This window comes from Nicrophorus vespilloides, unplaced genomic scaffold (assembly GCF_001412225.1).
Source record: "Nicrophorus vespilloides isolate i.1.1-1 unplaced genomic scaffold, Nicve_v1.0, whole genome shotgun sequence".
Lineage (NCBI taxonomy): Eukaryota > Metazoa > Arthropoda > Insecta > Coleoptera > Silphidae > Nicrophorus > Nicrophorus vespilloides.
In genome coordinates, this window is record NW_017099987.1 from 47572 (window position 1) to 67518 (window position 19947).

General features: G+C 33.6%; 1 protein-coding gene across 1 annotated transcript in view; it reads right to left on the reverse strand.

The window, feature by feature from the left end:
- Nucleotides 1–19570, reverse strand: part of LOC108566538 — a 38472-nt gene extending 18902 nt beyond the window's left edge. Inside the window, exon 1 of the mRNA XM_017926467.1 lies at nt 17606–19570. Coding sequence (XP_017781956.1) covers nt 17606–17694 — 89 coding nt within the window. The 5' untranslated portion in view covers nt 17695–19570. The remainder of the gene's footprint in view (nt 1–17605) is intronic.
- Nucleotides 19571–19947: the final 377 nt, after the last annotated feature.

A 19947-nucleotide genomic window follows, 5' to 3' on the forward strand; every position in this document is an offset into this window, starting at 1 on the left:
CTTGAAACCACGAACTTCATCATTTTATTGGAGCTTCAAATTAAGTCCTGAACTATAAAATTTAATAAAAACGAGGCAAGCCCAGTCGAGTTGATAACTTGATTTCGTAACTACATAACTAAAATAATAAAACTGCGCCCCCCCTTCCACAAGAAAAGTTGGTCGTTTATGTAATATTATGGAAGATAATGCAATTCACTCTATATATATTCAGAAGAACGCGCGCATCTCGAGTGGAGGAGGAAGAAATGCGCGTGGGTGTGGCCCTATTGAGAAAGAGTTCACATGCTCCATCGCATTTTACTACGAAAGTTGGGTTCGTTTGGGGGCGGCGAAGACCGACCCTTTCGTGTTTAGTTCTCTTCAGACCATCGTAGGAGCAGTTTCGTTTCCGGTTCCCTCTCCACCGCACTTTGCAGATTTGTCTGCGTCATGGGGATATGATATATATATATATATACTTTTTTCATTTTTGTAAAGCTTGAAAAGAAACGCAAAAAAACGGGCACCTTGGAAACTCTTGGTTTCATTGTAAACGCTCCGCAGAAGATATATGGGACAAGGCGGGGGTGTTCCAACAGCGAGATCTTGTTTTTCCACTTGGGTACCCCGCCTGCACCGGTCGACCGCCCCATAACCCTCCTCTGCCCCTCCCCCTCCTTCTTCTTCGACGGGTTCCACGTTCGCGCGCTTTTCTCCGTTTTATTGTCTGCCCCGAAAGAGACGCAAAAATAATGAAAAAAAGAAAAAAAATGAAACGAGTCGCACAAAAGGAACAGAAGAGAGGGCAGACACGGATGACCTGGCAGCAGTGCGCTGCGAGCTTAGCACGCCTCGAGCCTCTGCGTTTGCTGGAAACATTGTTGTAAAATTAAAGCATACATTTTGAAACACCACTACCAACCAATATAATGTTATCATACAACCGCTAACCGATGATGCTTCAAATACATCTATTTCAACTTTACAAAAAAAATAACAACCCATTTCTCAACTTGACTACACTAGCCGATACATTAAATATCACGAATCATTAGTTTCAACTTTCCTATTTACACAAAAAACGAATATATCCATCCATTGGTTCGATTTCAATGTGAATGAAAAATAGAAGTTTGGCGCATTATCGCAAACTTCGTCAACTGTCCAATTTGGAAAGGGTGCAAAGTACGTAATCTATATTTCAGAATTGCAATAGGAACGATGGCGAGGGGTGGAGACCCCTCTCAACTCCAATTCGGGATCAATCGATACTTAGGCTTGCAAACTTATCAACAATTCAAATGCGTTCTAAATATACATTGATTTGCTCTCTCAACTCTCCTCGCGTCGCTCTCGCATTATATCCATGAGGATATCCTGAACTTTTTTTGCTGCTGCCTTATGGCACAACCATGCGTCACAGACGTAAAGAAAGAGAGAGAGAGAAGACCCCGTTGTACGACGTGATAAACAAAAGCGAAGCGCACATAAATCGGATAGCAAATGATGATGATCAGAAATGGTTTTCCATTTAAGTCACAAGCAACACAACCTACACTGCAGAACTAAATCGACCCGCAGCATTTAAAACCCCACCCGATCTGACCTTGACTCGCTCCGCCGTCCGGGATACAAAAATACACGAAACTTTACTCTGATTATTTGCCTAACAAAACTAAATACTAACAAATAGTCATATCTTCATAAAAAAATCAATTGAATCTGAACTCATTATATAATTTTATTCAATTAAACGATATATTGCAAACCAAATAAAATATTTGTTAAATAATAATTATGGCGTTATATGTAATCTTTATGCCGTCTATAGGTTATATTAATATTAAGAAGATATGACTATGAACTGCGACAGGTAAAGCTTAAAATGTAATATATGGTAGTTATAGCTTCTATTAATATTCAAGACTATTAAGCAAGTAACGCCTAAAATATATGTTCCATGTTCTAAATCCAAAATATATGAAAATGCATACACTATTCATATGATATGATTCATTGTAGTCATAAAAATTGTTTCAGTCTTAATCACGCTTCTATAAGGACGAACTTCGCTACGGCGTGAAATATGCCGAAGAAAAATTCTGTAATTAAGAAACATAAGTTTAATATAAATCTCGACGGAGCGTATTTTGCATTCAGAGCGACCTGACCCAAACACATTCTGCACGCGAACCATTCTGACCTAAACTTAAAATTTATTGCTCATAACTCACGCCGGCAGTTTTTTTCTTCTCTTCTCTCATTGCTTTCCTTAATATTAAATCTATTTTTAGATTAGAGAATAAATAAACGTATAAACGTACTTATTAAAGAAAAAAGTGAGTCATGCAAAGCGTCACATTTTTAACTTAATAATTGTAGAGTGTATATTTATTCATTTACTTCAAATACTTTGTATTGTTATCCTTATATAATATGAATTATTATTATTATTAGAATGTATATAAACAATGTTTTCTGTAATTCCAAAGCTCGAACAAAGTTCCAAAGTTATGTTTTGATTTGGAATCAATGAAATTACGAATTCCTGCAATGTCATGAAATCAGCGTATCTATTTTACACGCGTAGCGCGTAGAAAAAGTGCCGTGTGAATATACGAGATGGGGCCCAACCCTACACAAATATTTTTCCTCGCACTGAGAGGAAAAACGTCTTTACGTTATCTGCCTTTTTCGTTTTGATGAAAATTAAAAATTGAATACAGAATGCGACATTTCACTTTTCATCGGAAATGGAAATTTGCAAAGCCAGCTAGTTAATTTGATATTTTCCTACTCCCACAGCTACAATTTTACCGGTTGGACGGAACGAAAAGAAGAAAAAAAAAAGGAGGAGAGGAAGAAGCAGATGGAGAGAAATCTACTAGAACACGAATCATCGGCGCATCGATCTTTTTCAAAGAAATTAGATTTCATCCATCTCCTCTTCCACTGACAGCTATCACATGGCCGCCTTTAATATGTTTATCCACAGACAAAAGTAACCATTAGTTCATTCGGTTTAAAGTATGCAGTTGGTCCTAAACTAACTGAGAACTAATATAGATTTGTTACTCTGTACAGGAAATTCAATACACATTTAAGCCTCTTGATCGGTATGGTCAGGTTTGTGGGGAAACCTAAGAAATGCAAGTTTAAAATTGCTCGACTTTGATTTCAGTAAGCATTTCATGTTAAACGCTTACGTTCCACATCTAAATAAATCATAAAATAATTTCTGATTAATAATATCAAAAGATGATCTTCAAGTAACGATGTTCTTTTACTCAATTATTCCCAACAAATAATTGAATGATATTCAGTATCGATTGAAAGTATTTAAAGTTTTTTCATATCATAATTTTTAAAGCAAATATTTTCATGTTATAAATTAGGCTCTCCGACCAACTATATATACATTCACAGATACATTTTTTTTAAACTTTGATCTTTTGATCTATAAATACCATAGGATTTCACAAATAAGGATGTTGTGAGAATATTTGATCAGAAACTATACCAATACCAACCGGTAGGTAAAATTTGAAATTAATAATAAAAAAACATTTGAAATTATGGATTTACAAATAATTCTCAATTCAATTCTTAAAAAAGTCTGAAAACATGTAAAATTATATTTTCAAATAGAAAGATATTTTGTATATTTTATATTTCAGTTAGTTTATATTATAAATCAGAGATGGCCAAAGCGTCGATAGTATTATTTATGTCTATTTTAAATTTAAACTTATTTTTGGCTTTAAATTATTACTTTTCTTATGATCACCTATATACGATGCCTATAATTTAACGAAAAAACAGGTCAATATGATCTTAATGTGAAATTTTAAATACAAACTATTTTGTGCTGGTTTTGGATAACTATTAAGTCAATATGCAATAACGTTCAAACACTAAGAAATTTTCAAATCAAATAGCTTCCAATGATTTTACAACGTTAATATTAAACTATACGCAGAAAACGAAACTTAAAAAAAATCTTCCGCGAATGATTCAAACGATAAATACGCTTGCTCCTACAAATCCAAATAGCCTCCGATATATCCGTTGGTTTCCTAATGGATACGTTTTCACGGTATTAAAAAAAAGACTATAAAGGAAGAAACCTCGAGAACTGAGCAGTTGCGATGCACATACTAGTTTTCTCTAAAGCTACAAAGAACAACAACAACAACAAGCAATTACATAAACCCATCGGAATCTCCAAAATAATGCACAAAACGTAAACGGCGTTCAAGAATAATGTTCCGGTTATGGAGCGTGACAGACCGACGCTGTTTGGTTGAGGAGAACGCCTATGAACAATACAGCTCCACGTATGACGTGCAAAGGTTTCTTTAATGGTCTCTTAATGGTGTATTTACGAAAAAAGAAAAAAAAGTAGAGGAAGAAAATAAAGTAAAAGAAAGAAAGAAGTGTGGGCACCGTGATGAGAAAGTAACAGTGCGGTGAGCAGGCAGCCGCAAACTTACAATACGAGTAATAACAATAATAATAATAATACGATATGCAGCCAGTCGTAGCGAAACGTCAAGGTGTGGGTATCTTTGTGTATGTGTGTATATGGATGTGTTGCGTTTGTCGATGTTGTTGTGCATTCGTGTTTGGACCTTGGTAAGGTCGCAACCGCTTTATCAGTAATTCATTACGAAACGAAAACTATGCATATGCAGCGAACGACGCATCATTTATACATCCGACCGCTCTCTCATTGCGATCAAACAAAAAAAACAAAAAGGACAACAAAAGAAAGTCGCGCATTTCATGGGGGGCAACGCAATTCAACGATTCCAATCACCTTTCGACTATGACAGACGTACAGACTACTGCCTGCTCATTTTGTGCCCGGTGGTTGGTTGGCTTCTGCTACCTATTTACTACTATTTGCTGCTTGTCCTGCTGTCCTCTCTGCTCTATCCTGCCCCCGTCGCCTTTTGACTACTCGCCTTGTGCTCAGCGCTCGCTAGCCTGGCTGACGGTTATTATTAGAAAACTTCCGATTCATACATTGCGACGTTGATATTTTTAAAAGCTAATTGCGAAAATAGAATATCCATTCTGATGCACTCCATGTTATTGTGCATTTATTGCTATTATTAATGCATTGAGAACTATGGAATAATCAATAGCAATGATTGATTAACATACTATAAGATTTGCAATGTTCTTCATTAACAAAAAGGATACATTAATGCTTTTAGAATGCTAATTACAAGTTAAGACTTAATTATTATATTCAAGTAAATGAAATGTGTAATCTAATGTATATGAATTCAACTTTTATAGATATTGCTCATCGTATTTCAAGTGTACTTTATTTTTAAAAAAAAAGATCAATAAAATATAATTCATCTGGAGATAACCGAAAATAAATACTTTGTTTAATTGCATCTCTCTTTCATACAACAATTTTGTGTACACATTTGATGATCCTCCTCTACATGAAAACAATAACTAATCTAAATCTCTCCATATCTAGTTGTGATTTTCAGCTTTATCGGTTTTAAAGTCAACAAAAATATTCTGATCTTTCTATTTACTCATACTTTTTTTGCGCAATATTACGTAAGATAATATTCGATTTAAAGTAAAAGTAAAATTTTATAGATGTTCCCTACTTCATGTCTTTTTATATTGTATACTTGTTTGTACATTCAACTCTATAGAAATTAAAACTACATGAAATTTTCTTAGCTTACAAAATAAAAATGTAACATACGCTTCTCGAATCGAACGACTTTTATTATTACTATCGATAATCATGGTTGAAAATACTAGGTTTATTGATTATAAAGAAAAACATAAAATTGTCATTAAAAAGCGATCATTTTCTCGTTAACTTTTGCTGCAATTCCATCACTATAAGAGTGGCAAAAAGATAAAGGAAACGAACAAAAATATCAACGTTTCATACCCAACTCGTTATGAATAAACTTATTGCGTAGGAAACTCATCATTCCACAACGCACATTGAATACGGATGTACACATTTTTATCACATATTATTAAATTTCAACTCAAGGCCAATATTAATATTATATAACGGATTATGTCTTTATGTATCATCTTTTAGGATACTTATTTGTTATCGTTTACGTAAATACATACATTTACTCTATAGATTAAATTCATGGTTCCTGCATGTTGTAGCTTGGATTGCTGCGTCTTATAAAATACGTTATTTGTTTTCATCCATATATTTAAATCATTTTATGTGCCTATGATATTCATATTTAAAAAAAAACTTAAATTATTAAGCATTATATGTTGGAATATTATAAATTTAAAAGTACAATAGATAATAATAATTACCAAATTGTGTAAAAAATCAAGTAACTTCTGCGTTGTGTCACTGACTCATGATCAATCATCTTCTGTAACATTGTTATATTGTAATTTCATGAAGAATTTGAGTGATGCGCTGTTCTGACAGTTTGCTTGATTTATATGAATGTTATCAGTAGTTTTGCTAGAATGCATTTTGCAGTTTATTGTGTTTTTAATGGAATTAAAGGTTGTAAATTTGAGATGTCTGGTAAGTTTTCGTTGGGTGGCTTAAGAAATTCGCGTGCAAGATAATAAAATGAAATGGTATCGATTTGCGGCGCGAAATGCAAAATTTATATATCTCAATTCCGATTGTATTTAGAACGAGCGAGCGTGCAAACACACTCAGCACACTTCAAAGATAAAAATTGAAGATATAACAACGTATGGAACACGCTCAGTTCACTAACATTATATAACCCACATCCTCCTATGCGGCGCATATATCTACTATATGGTGTTTGTGTGTGCGTATACACTGCATTAAATTAATGCAGAATAATAACGCGTTCATGGGAGAAGAGTGAGAAAGAGAATGCCACATATACAACCACAACCACCACCACCATCATCATCAGAGAGGTCGAAGAATAGCGTCGGAGAGTGCGTGAATTGTTGTTCCGAATCCAGTTACGTTTGTTGTTGGCCATTCTTATGTATGCCCTCCTCCACAGCCAGCCACCTCGTATCTACTCTCCGTTTTCCTCTTTTTCTCTTCTCACCGACAAGCAGTCCGCGTTTTGTTCGGGGCCCAGATAAACAATGCGCAGAGGTAGCCCCCCATTAATAACTTACTATTATGCACCATTCACCAAGAGTACGCTCTATATTTAGAATGCGATGTGCGCGATGAAGAAGAATTATCCTCCCGAAAATGAATTCGACCAATTAACGACGAAAAGGTATCGAGAGGCCCAACGGTATATTTAACATTGGACGAAGAAACAATGATGATAATACCGACGAGGCACGGCCTCTGCCGTTCAACGAACCAAAAATTTAAATTAATGGGATTCGCGTGTAAACACATAAAGAATTCGCTCGCAGACGACGCGCTTCAAGAAGATGGCGGCCCGACGTGCTTCCCTATCGTACACACACTCTCAGTCGCTCTATATGTATGTCAAAAAGAAAGTGCAAAAGGGCATTTCCGTCTGGCTTTTGTTAGTAATTATAGAAACGCAGCGGCCTCTGATCCTAATTAATACGACCACAACTCCAGAAATACTTAACATCTACTGTCATCTTAAGCTGTAACCTCGCAATGAAAAAAAACAAAGTATATCTATATAAAGAACGTCATGAAAGAAGCGTTGGTTACCCATTTTGTATTACCGTCATTCAACTGTGACGTACACGCATAGTACCACCTTTTTAATTGTATCTTTATTTTTGAGAAAATATCTAGGAAAGAGGAATTACCAGCTTCTAATCAGAAAATTCATTAAAACTATGCATAGATTTTCTTTCAATCTAGATATAAGTGCAAAATACACATTGAGTCTACATATCAAAATGAAAACGTCATAATATAAAAGTGCCGCGGAAATTTGCGTCAAATGTCATAAAAACAGTGTTAATAAGGTTATGTCACTGTCATTTCATTTGACAGTGTGAACATAAAAATTCATAAAATAAATTGAAAACGTTTTTATTAATGTTTATCTGTATGTATTATATAAGTTTAAAGCATTCAGAAAACCCTTGAAAATTACAAATAAGAAAAACACAATTTCTAAATTATTGACTACAATATTATTATTTTTACAAAACTCTCGACGTTTGCTTGTAAAATGCATACACACGGTAACATTTATTATTTCCATTTGTGTTTATTTCATATACGATTGTTATTTCACGAACTGCTATGTTCATTGTTAAATTATACAATTTCCTCTCGTGATTATTTTGAAAACACAATGTTTCCAAATATTCAATAACATTATGTACGCGCGTCTATTAATAATAACTGGTAATTTTAATTAATTATTATTAGTGCATTATTAAATCATATATTTCCATTCATTCCACATAACAAAAATAAAATTGTATTATAACAAAAACATTGTATTCAGTAGTACATCTACAACTTATTTAGATGTGATTATAATCACAATGTTGGTAAAGTTGTATCCAAGAATATTTAAGCTATTTCAAATAGTGTCAAATTATCACTAAAAAGAGTACCAACATATAAATCAATAAAATATTTAGTTTATACGTTGATACTCGTCTTTAAACCTAACCTATTCGAACTCACATAATTATTATGTAAGAATTAAACATTAATTAACTGAATTAGTCTTTCCCACTCAACAATGTCCACCCACGTCAATTATTATAATAATCACAATAAAAATTATGCATACAAAGGAAGCAACTTTCTATGGGTTTCTACCAATTAATAAGACGTACCCCCAGTAATACTTAATGAATTTATACGAATGTTGAGTCCAGAATGAGAATATTAAAAAAAAAGTAGCATGAGATGAAAAATGAAGCAAATTTAGTGGTGGTAATTACTTTGCAAAAATATTACGATATTTTCTGGCACGAGTATTTTGTTTGCAAGCCAATCCTGATTCTAATTGCAATCGTTGCATTTTCTAATGGAAGACAATCGCGCCATTAAAATGCAAGCACAGTTAGAATGCAAAACGATAACAATTTTCAATCATCTTCATGTTTCAAAAAAAAAATGAAAATTCTTTCAAAGTGTTAAATAACAAAGACGCTTCGACAATTCTGTTATGTATAACCGTTATTGTTTATATTATGTTAGTCCTTATTATTGTATACATGTGTATGTAAATAAGTCATCATGACTAATGTTAATCATAATGTTGTGCACAAATTCAAAGGGCCAATCGATAACGACTACTAATATGCTAGTCCAAGTTAGTTTTAGTCTTAGCCTAGTTAGACTCATAAAAACCCTAGCAACTGGAATCTAGACATTTAAGTTATTGATAATCTTCTAGTGAATTATAAAGTGTTTATTATGATAAAACTCCAACTTCATCTCTAGCATTCCTTAAAAACTCAACTAGGACTCCACAACGACATAATTATGAGATATTCCACAGTGTCCAGAGATATTTGAATCCCAGGACACGACAATTCAATATTTATTATGTTTGGATAAAATTTTTCAAACTACTTAATCAGGTGGTATAATCAGAGAGTAGTTAAATGGACTGATCAAGGGTATCGTCCAAATATGCGCGAAATGCAAAAATATTTATTCAGTATGGATTTGGGAAAATCACGTATCATAAACCGCACGTATTTGTAATTCGTGTTTTCTTATTTACCTTCGCACCGAACTGTTAATAAGATTGACGTATGCAGTCACTGGTGAGTCACGATACACAAAAATAACATTTCATATTTGAATACGAAATAGATTAATAACAATCACATGCAATGTTTAATATTCTATTAATAAAAATACTCTAAAATTGTTGAATATATCTTAAATAATAGAGAATTAGTTAATCATGTAATGTCGAATTGGAGCGAACAAACTTATATTGACTTCAATTGCGCAACATCGTAAAGCTGAAACTTACTTAATTTAGTTTATCAATTTCGAAGATTGCATCATAGAAGAACTAAGTTAACGAATAAATTATAAATAAATATTAGAGAACTTAAAAAAAACTTAATATTAAAGTTTATTCGATTGTTGATTAACAGCAACAAAAACCAATGTGTGTCCTTGAATGAAAAATATGCGCACTAAAAATAAATATACTCAAAAGGGTTTTAAAAATTTAACCGGTAAAATTACATTTTTTTTGTTTCATTTACCAGAATGAAATATGTTTGTTGTTACTTTTTAATACCGTTTTTAATACCGTTGCCAATGAAATAAAAGAGTCGAGGAGGCTGAGCATTTTAAACAAAATATACACGAACTGTTGTGGAGAATTGACAAAGAAACATACAACAAAAAAAGACGAGATAATCGAAATAAATGTCAACCGGCGCAAAGTATAAAAAGTAATTGTAAATTTCCTGCCTTTCCACTCTCCGCCACACTCTCTCTCTCTCTCACTCAATGCAGCACGTTTTGTTTACGCTCGATCTTCAATAATGGTAAACATCGTGTTTCTGATTGGTAGAAAAGACTATGTCCGATAACCATTTAAACCATCTGCCTTCAATTAATGTCATTCGATTTCTGTAATAAACGTACAGATAAAATGGTATTTTTTTTCCATTGAAAGAAAGAAAGTATTGAAAGTAACAATTCAAAATAATGACAATAACAATTGGAAATAATTTTTTTAAAAAAATATAGAAATGTCCTTATTTTTTTATATTAACTTAATTAATTTGCAGATGAAGATGTAAGCAGTGCGTCTTCATTAGTGCAAGACTTTGTTCGTTATGCATTTGAACCATTTGCGTTCAATTAATACAATTCTCTAATGAACGTTCTAATAAAATGATAAAGGAGTGACGTTTATTTGAAAGTGGCAATTTCAGTAATGGTTCCAAAATTAAGCGAATAAGAAAGTAACAAAATTTACTAATCATAAAAAAATTAATGGAATTATTCTATTTCTTGCAAAATAATATTTATTATTAATATTCAGTGATTGATTGAAGTAATATATTATATTTTTATTAGATAAGTCAGGAAGAAATGCTTACTCGCATAATAGAATTGTCTGAATAGAAAAATTATATTGAAATAGATTTCACAAAATTCGCTTATTTTATGAAATTTTACTATCAGCAAAAGGAGGCATTGTGTACACCAGCAGTCTGTGGATTCCAATTTCGCCGTGAGTCACACCATCAGCGTAATTGACGTTTACGGGACGAAGTGGTGTAAGCGAATTAAACTTTGACCTGAATTTTAAAAGGCATCGATTATTTACATGTTATTTTTACTCTACTCCTTCTATTGTTATTTCTGTTGTCGTATTCGTCTTCGTTTCACTCCCCCTACGAGAACCGAAATAAATCCTTGCCGTCGCTTGAACTGTAGTCTCCTTTTCCTCAAGCACAACTCTTCGGACCGCGAATGTCGAGAAGGATCGATCAATTTTGAAACTACGCCAAATCCTTATGCGAGCGCTTTTAAGTAAATAATGAACTCAATGAATTCATTTTCCAATAGTCAAAAAGAGAATTACTTCGAAACACATTTTTATTTTCTTGATGATTCCGTCGAAACGTGAGCTACGGTAACGTTAGACTATTCATATTTTTTTTTTAGAAAACAGTCAGCAAGAATCGTATCAACAAAAGTATGAATTGGATTGTATGCAGAAGACAATAAGATAAATAAGAGAAGACAAAATAACAAGACGGAGGACAAGATTATTATTGTCTTGTCCTCCGTTTTTTTCGAGTCATTTTGTCTCTGAAAAAAGAAGAGAGAACAATTATAACAAGAAATAGAAGACGAAATATTAATAAATGTGCGAAAACGAAATCCTGTTATAATTGTGGAATGGCCACGAGGTCTTCTGTTGTTGTTATATTGCGAATACGTAGTTGGTGTATACGAAGAGGTACAGTTGTAGCGGCTGATGTGGCCTGAAATTAGTGGGTTAACGTCGTCCATTTTGTCTACACTTCTCGCAGAGTGAACCACACTCACTCATATACACTAGGTTGGAATGAGTATGAGTGGGGCTACGTCTGCTGCATGTATAGACACACACACACACATACACAAATGTGTGTGTGTATAAAAAGCTGCCGTTTGCTGAAGGCAGGTGCACGCCGCATGGTTTCTTTCCCTTTCGAAATTGCCATCGAAAACAATGAAGGAGAAAAAAATCCGAAAGCTTCTCGGAAAACGGATGCCCACGAAAATAGAAAGAAACATCCCCCCGAGAAAAAAAAACACGAAATCACCCACACGCAGAATATACTTGGAAATCCGATGAGACATTATTAGTTTTCGATTAGGAGAAAATAAACGATAATCCAGTTATTTAATGCATCGTTTTCATGCGAATAGAATTGTTTTATAATTTCGTGCAAAGCAATTGAATTAAAACAGTCAAAAATGATAAAACAAGTCCATCTGCTACTTGAAAATTTAGTTAACAGTCGAATGGATTAGTACAAAAACATTCTCTGGAGGTCGATGACCAGTTTAAAAAGAAACCTTCTAACAGTCATTACAATTCATAAAATGTGTGCACGATAATTAAATAACTTTAATTAATAGTGAACGCATTTTTGTGTTCCATACGTACATAATCATCGCAAACTATTTGAAAATAACCGGAAGGTTATTGACACCAGAATTACCCACAAAACCACAGTTTTCTTCGTGATACATTTAAAATAAAATTCATTTACTAAAAGCAAACTAAAAGATGTTAATTCTTCAATTCACTGTCCTATAGTATTATTATTATTAAAGAAACCGTTCAAATAAGTTATTATTCACCAAGTAATTACATTATTTGCGAAACTTCTATAAACGTCCGCAGTTTGCAAACAATTCTGACGATTATATTGAGCGTGCTTTTTCTCTCTCTCTCTCTCTTATCCACAAAGTTCGTGGTTTGTTCAGATGAACACGTTACTTTAGATAACCCCTGAAGATGGAGAAGAAGAAGCCGCTGTCAAATCCAGATAAAGAACTATATAGTATTTCATTATTCGTGTCCCCTAATAATGTTTCCCTACACGAAGCTTCCATAGACTTGTCGACGTGTCTTCTTCATTCACACTTTTTCCCCTTACTCATTACTTTTTTTAACGGAATTTCGAATTAGGGTAAAGTTTAATATAAATAAAAACCGGTTTCAAGGTACGTAGTACCTTTATTATATATATTTTTTTTCATTATAAGAGTATTCATGCAACAATGTTAAGAAAGTTGTGCATTCAGCGAGAATTTCTATTTAGCCATTTTAATTATTTCTGAATTTATTAAAGCTTTTTTCACATTGACTGTTTGAATAGTTGAACGAAACGAGAAATTTAAATATTGCTATTTATATACAAGGTTAATAAATTTAAGTTAAAAATATAATATTACAATTTGCTAAAACATTTGTAACAAACCTTTTTTTTTCTCATTATATCTTACCTGTATTATTTTTATGTTTGTTTTGTATACGCGTTAGTCATTGCAATAAAATTTTAATAAAACGTTTGTATCGAGAAACAAAAGATTAAATTTAATGTTTTAAAGCCAAATAAAGATATGGAAATATTAGGTCTATAAAATTAGTTTTCTTTTTTATGTTTACATATGCAAAATGTTTTTTATATGTTAATTACTTTCTATAAATAAAGGTTGTTATAATAAAAAAAAAATGCTTTAAAAGAAACTTAAATAGATCTTTCATTGAATAACATTTAAAAATGAATAAGGAACATTTCCCCATAAGTAATAACATTGTACCCATTCAGATCTAGGATGAACAAAAACATATTTTTTCCCCTTATTCCTTATTCATTAATTCAAAATTTAACAATTTATATTGCAGGCTCTGTTCACATTACTTTGGGTAGTTTATAGTCAAACTATAATAATCTTAAACTAAAAGATACTACAAAATAGTGAAGTTTGATATTGCATAATGAATAAAAAAAAAGTATTAAATAATGCGACAGAAATTGATAGAATGGAAATTCCTCTGCTTCAATAATGTCAGTTGAATTCACGAAATCGAATCCATCTGCATATATCGGTTGCGTGTGTGGGAGGGTGAGAATCAGAATTGCTGAATTTTCCCCAGGGCGAAATTGCATTTGTACAACTTTATTATTTATTTACGTTGACCGTAAACGAAGCGTTTTGATAAATCGACTCTCTAATTACAATAATTGCAATGGTTCAAATTCGCACCATTTGCGCAAACCAACCAACGAAATATGCAAATAGACACGACGCAACAAACGAGAAAAAGAAACAACGAACATCTTGGCGGTAGAGAGGAGGACGTTCGAGAAATTCTAAAACACGCGTTGACCTTAACCCCAAAAAAAACGCACGGAATTACGCAAATGCGTCGTATCCTTAGAAACGAAATATCAATTCCGCAAATATTACAATTTCTACGTTTCTTTCCTCTCATTGATTTGAGCAAAGATCGATATTTTTTCAGGCAATTAACCAAATTCACGTAACAATTCCTAAAACTTGAATTTATTGGGTATACGAGATAATCCTGGTCGATGTCTTTAAACGTATAGTCATTTGCAGAGCAGAGAGCTCACCATTTGCGCGAATCGCCCGAACCTAACGGCATTTCTTTAAGCCTTAAACGTGGCAACGCCGCGACGGTTTCGAATACGCTTAATGGTTTCCATGGTTATTTGGAGGGAAGCATTTCTATTTACTACCTGGATTTACGATTCTATGGAAGTCCATAGATTCTACAAACCAATATTTTCTACCTTTTACAAAGACCAAAACTTTTACGCTTACTTTGTAACTATCAATCTATCATACACAATGTGTCTGTTCAACTAATCCAAATTGAAATACGGACACAAAGATTAATTATTGATAAGTTATTCTTCCACTTAAAAAATAAAAAGGAAAGAACTAAATATAACGCAATAATCCAACGTGCAAATATTGTTTTTTTTTTTTTGTTGTTCTTCTTCGTATTCCATTCATGTGAGTCATATAGTGGACTTAGATCAGAGGAACCTTGTTCGCACTTGGTTCTTTTTTTTTTTAGAAATATATTATTAATAGTAGTTATATAAGCGAATATGGTGTGTTTTTTTTTTAAATTTCATTTTCGCAAAGAATAATTATTAAGGCTTCATTAGGAAGAGGCGAGTAATTGCCTGTTTTCCTTAAAAATACGTTTCCGAGTTATTCCACAAGAAAACAACAAACAGTCAATTTCAGCAATTATTAAAGAACACATTGTCTATAATATCTAAATTTTTACCATATTTTGAATTATAGAATCAATTCTTAATTAACTAAAATATTTTAAGAATGTTTTTTGTTTTTCAGGTAACCGTAGAATTTAAAATGTAAATATAACTATGTTCCCTTTACATTAGTTAAGTTTGCATTATGGTTAAGTTTGTCGAAACGGTAGGAAAACGCCGTCGATTACATAAATAGTACGAGAAAATAATGCCCCCTTCTAAATTTAAGCAATGCACACTTAACCGTAAACGATTGTAAACTATTTCACTCTAACGCGACATCCTGTACTATATAAGAACGCTTGGAAGATGATAACGCATCGAGCGTCTTCGTGTTATCACCGCAATATCGCATTAAATCACTCACGGTGATTACAATATTGAACTTTCACTGACTCTCTCACTTCTACGAACTATTATTTCACATAAAATGTCTAATCAATAATATAGATAAAATCATTATCGGAACCTCTATTCTTATCATAGACTAGTACGTCTCGATTTAAAGTTTGTTAGTTAAATTTGCAGTAGCATGATAGGATTTAAATTACATAGTTTTTTTTTTAAACGATTAAAAGAAAACAAGAAAAATATATATTATTAGAATATTTCCTTTAACAAACAATGTTTAAAGGTAGAAAAAAATAAGTATATTTTCATTTTAAGCAATTGTTTTCATCAGAAAAACATTATTTCTACAGTAAATGATAATAATTTTAAAAAATATGATTGGACTGTAAATTGAAGACTGTACAATTCTGCACAAAAGAAATCTATTTCTGTGCGTGACGATAAAGGAAATATATATAAAAATTTATAACCGTTCGTTTTCTCACTCAATCTGAATACTTAATGTCTAGGACTAAAAGCACCTTTAGAACCGTTCATTTGACATTTCCATTCGAATCTACTCTGCAAATGTCAAAGAGAAAATTAAAGTAGTTACTCATAGATTAAAAGATGTCAGCTGTTATACATTTTTATTTATGATTTGAAACTAATAATTTCCTTGCTCAATATATGTTAAAATTATGTTAAAAGCAGCTTTTAACCAAACATATTGAAGTTTTTCAATAGATTTATTTTCCAAAATTTTCGAAAAACAAAGCAATTCTGTCGAGAAAATACTATATTTAAAGTCTCATTTAAAGTATTATCTACACATTTTCAATAATAACATAAAATTGCCAAAGTTTCCGAGTATTCCATTGACAAAGTAAAATAAATAGACGGCAATTTCTGCGTAAGTTTCCTTAAATCTATTTCTTAGAAAATTTTCAAAACAGGATTAGAAAATATTGCTTTTAGACTATTATATTGAAAAGTTAGAGGTACCTAACCTAATATAAAGGATGGTAAAATCAGGTAAAGAATTTTGTCCTTTACTAATTCAACGAAAATCTTTGATTTAGACATTTAGACATTTAGGCAAGAATTATCGTAGTTTCTTATTAAAAAACTATTATTTTAGAGATTTGCTATTGAGAATTAAGCTGAATTTGTACACAGAAGTTATAATAATAATCTTCATATGTAGTCAAATATTGTGTGTAATCTTTTTTGGTTCGTTTGAACGGAAGTTCACGTAAGAATTAAAATATTCTCAAAGCCACGAGGTTTTACAATCTCAAATAATAATCGAACAAAAACTACCTTAAATAAAGTATCAAGTAATCACTGAGAATTCAAATTAATATTACATTAAAAATACAAATATTGATTTTGAGTACTCTAAAATTGAATATAACCATTTTCTTAAACAAAATTTGATATGTAAACATATTTTACAACCACGAGATCTTTCGATCAAATTTTGTAATTACTAAACAAACAAAAAATATCTCAAAATAAATATTCTAGTAAATTTCGTTAAAAACTCAAATTGTAAACTAGTTTGGTAATATTCATTGTATATAGTTAAAGGTGTGTTCGTTCGAAACAGAAGTTGATGTAATCATAAAATATTCCATCAGCCACGAGGTCTTCGTCTTCGAATTGGGTAATAATATGAAGAAGAAAAACATCTTAGCAATCTGCAAGGGAACAGACAGAAATTGCAGTGAATGAACCATATGTTGGTTGTAATTAGCAAAAATTTTCCAGACACGTTTCGCGAACGCATTCATTTATTAGAAAGGCCAAACGTTTTCCCCGAATCTTTCGAAACGTCAGCCTCGGAATAAAACAGCAATCAAAAAAAAAAAGAATCAAAGAATTTAAAACAAAACCGAAATAAAATTTGTTTTTTTCAAGGCCGACCGATGTTTTCCTTAACTCTATCTAGCTCCGTGTTTGCATGTTGTGTTTTTTTTTGTTATAATTATTTTTTTTTGTTTCACTCAAAACAGCACTTTTATGAAAGTTGATTTTCAGAGAAGTTAAGAAGACTCACCTGTGATTTGGAGGCTGGCGCTGGGAATACGACATGTTCGCATTTTGCACGGTTCCATGTTCTATTCTCAATGAATGGACAGTTTCCATTACATTATACTAAGTATTCTCACAAGAGCACACGCGGGTTGGTTTTTTCTTTCCTCGTAAAATCTCCTCCAAACAAACAAAATATTGCTGTATCCGAAATACGCGTCGTGTATTGTTGTAACGTTGCTTCTCTGCAGAATGGGAAACGGAAAATTTGCTCGGCACTGGTTACGAACTTCTTGTTTAGAAAATAAAAGCACAGCCACTTTCTAGGTGTATTGTTTAAAAAGTCCTGTTCCACGTTTGATAATATTATTATTATTCTATTTATTTCTCTCCTCTTCCCTTCGGGAGAAAATGAATTGCGCAATCCAAAATCCCCGTTTTTTTTTTCTCTATCTATCTCTCTCTCTCTCTTTCACACACACTGCCGCACGTGAAGCACGTTTTTTTTCGTATGTTTCCTCGTATTTCTTTCCGTTACCGTTTCGTATATATATATATACGTGTGTTTGTGTGTGGGTATGGATGTGTACGTCTTCGTCTTCGATTATTCGCGCACTTTTCTGCTTCTTTTGGCTCCTCGTTTTTGGGGAATTTTCGTTTTCGCTATTGCACACACCACTAGACTGCGATTTGCTTGAAATTGGCCTGGATGGTGGTACGTATGATTGTATGGTGTAAAGTATAAATTAAAGGTGGCAGGAAAAAAGGTTGTCGAAGAAGTAGGTATGCGGTGAGAAATGAAAAAGCGGCGACGAAGAAACGGAATAATGTTTGCCTGTGTGTGCGCCTGTATAGGTATGTATTTGTGTGTGTGTTTTCGAGGAGGATGAAGTTAATGTTGGTAGGTCGTGTTGTTGTCGCGTATCCCGCACTGGTCGTTTGTTTTATGAAGCACACACATATGCACTCTCGCACTGAAGAACAGAGAAGAACAACAACAACTACAATAACGTTGAAGGTGGAGACAGCGACGATGGAGACGACGTTGTCGACGAAGACGTGGAGGACGGTGACGGCTGCGGCGGCGATAGCCGGAGGAAAGGTTGGAGGTTGTTTTTTACGGTCGTTAGGATGAAAGACACCGCGCACACACACACACACACAACAATATGGCGGAGGCGGCGGTGGCGCGCGAGGTTGCGGGGATCCCGTTCGGCGGGGACGGCTGGGGAACGCGTGGTGCGTGTGAGAGGAGGCGGGCTCTGGTGGTGTTGGCCTGTCGTGGAAACGGCCAAAACATCGAAACCTAACGGCGGCGGTACGGTGGTTCGTGGCGAGGTCCTCGCGTCGTGCATCCAGGGCGCAAAACCGGAGAGGAAACGGATCTTCCGTAACGCTCTTTTTCAAACAGTGCACGCCATGTTGTGGCTCGAGATGGAACGAAAAACAGGTCTGGCCGAGTCCAATGTACGCGGTCGGGGGGCGTCGGCTCCTACCAGACGGAGACGCATGAAATAACAATGGTCCGATGCAAGCAAGGACGTGCGCGCATCCTGGGCCCCCACCGATGGCGGGGCCACGACACCCGATCCTTGCCGAACGCAACGTACCTACATTAAGCGGATCTCGCTCGTTGGGGGCCCCTGCCGCTGCGCCCAAAATCGTTCGTGCGGTGAGGCGCGCAGCCCGAAAAGTTCGTAGCGACGTACCTCGTAGCTTGCTACGTCCGATTCTCAACTTTCCTCCAGAGAGAGAGAGAGAGACGGACATAGAACTGTTATTTTAAAGCCGATGTATCCTTAAAGAGCACCTCGCTTACACCCGACGACGACTGACTGACTACCACATATTTCGTAAACAATAAATAACATCCGAAATTCATAATTTACACTACTCTATGTACTTACCCCATCACCTTCTACTTCCACCTCGATCGATTCGCTCCCATTAAAATCTCCAACGCAAAATGACACATCAATTAATTAATAACCAACAGCTTTGCACTTATTGTAAATCCATACATCTCACATGTCGACTACAATTACCTGTCAAATATTAGATGGTAGTCATGGATATTTTATTTTGATACAAACTAGATCAGAATTTTCAAAATTTAGTAAAAACATCATACAGTTTCAGTAAATATAAAAACAAAACCCATACATTTGTCTTGCCAAAGTACAAATATTATATAGTACGAGTATCATATGGATATTTTGATTAAAATAATAATTACTTCATATAATAATAACAATATCTATTGGACAGAAAGATCTATGGTTATTTTTAGTATATTTTAACAATTATACAATAATACAATTCCAAACGTAATAAATAATATGAAATACAAAAAAAAATCAAATGAAT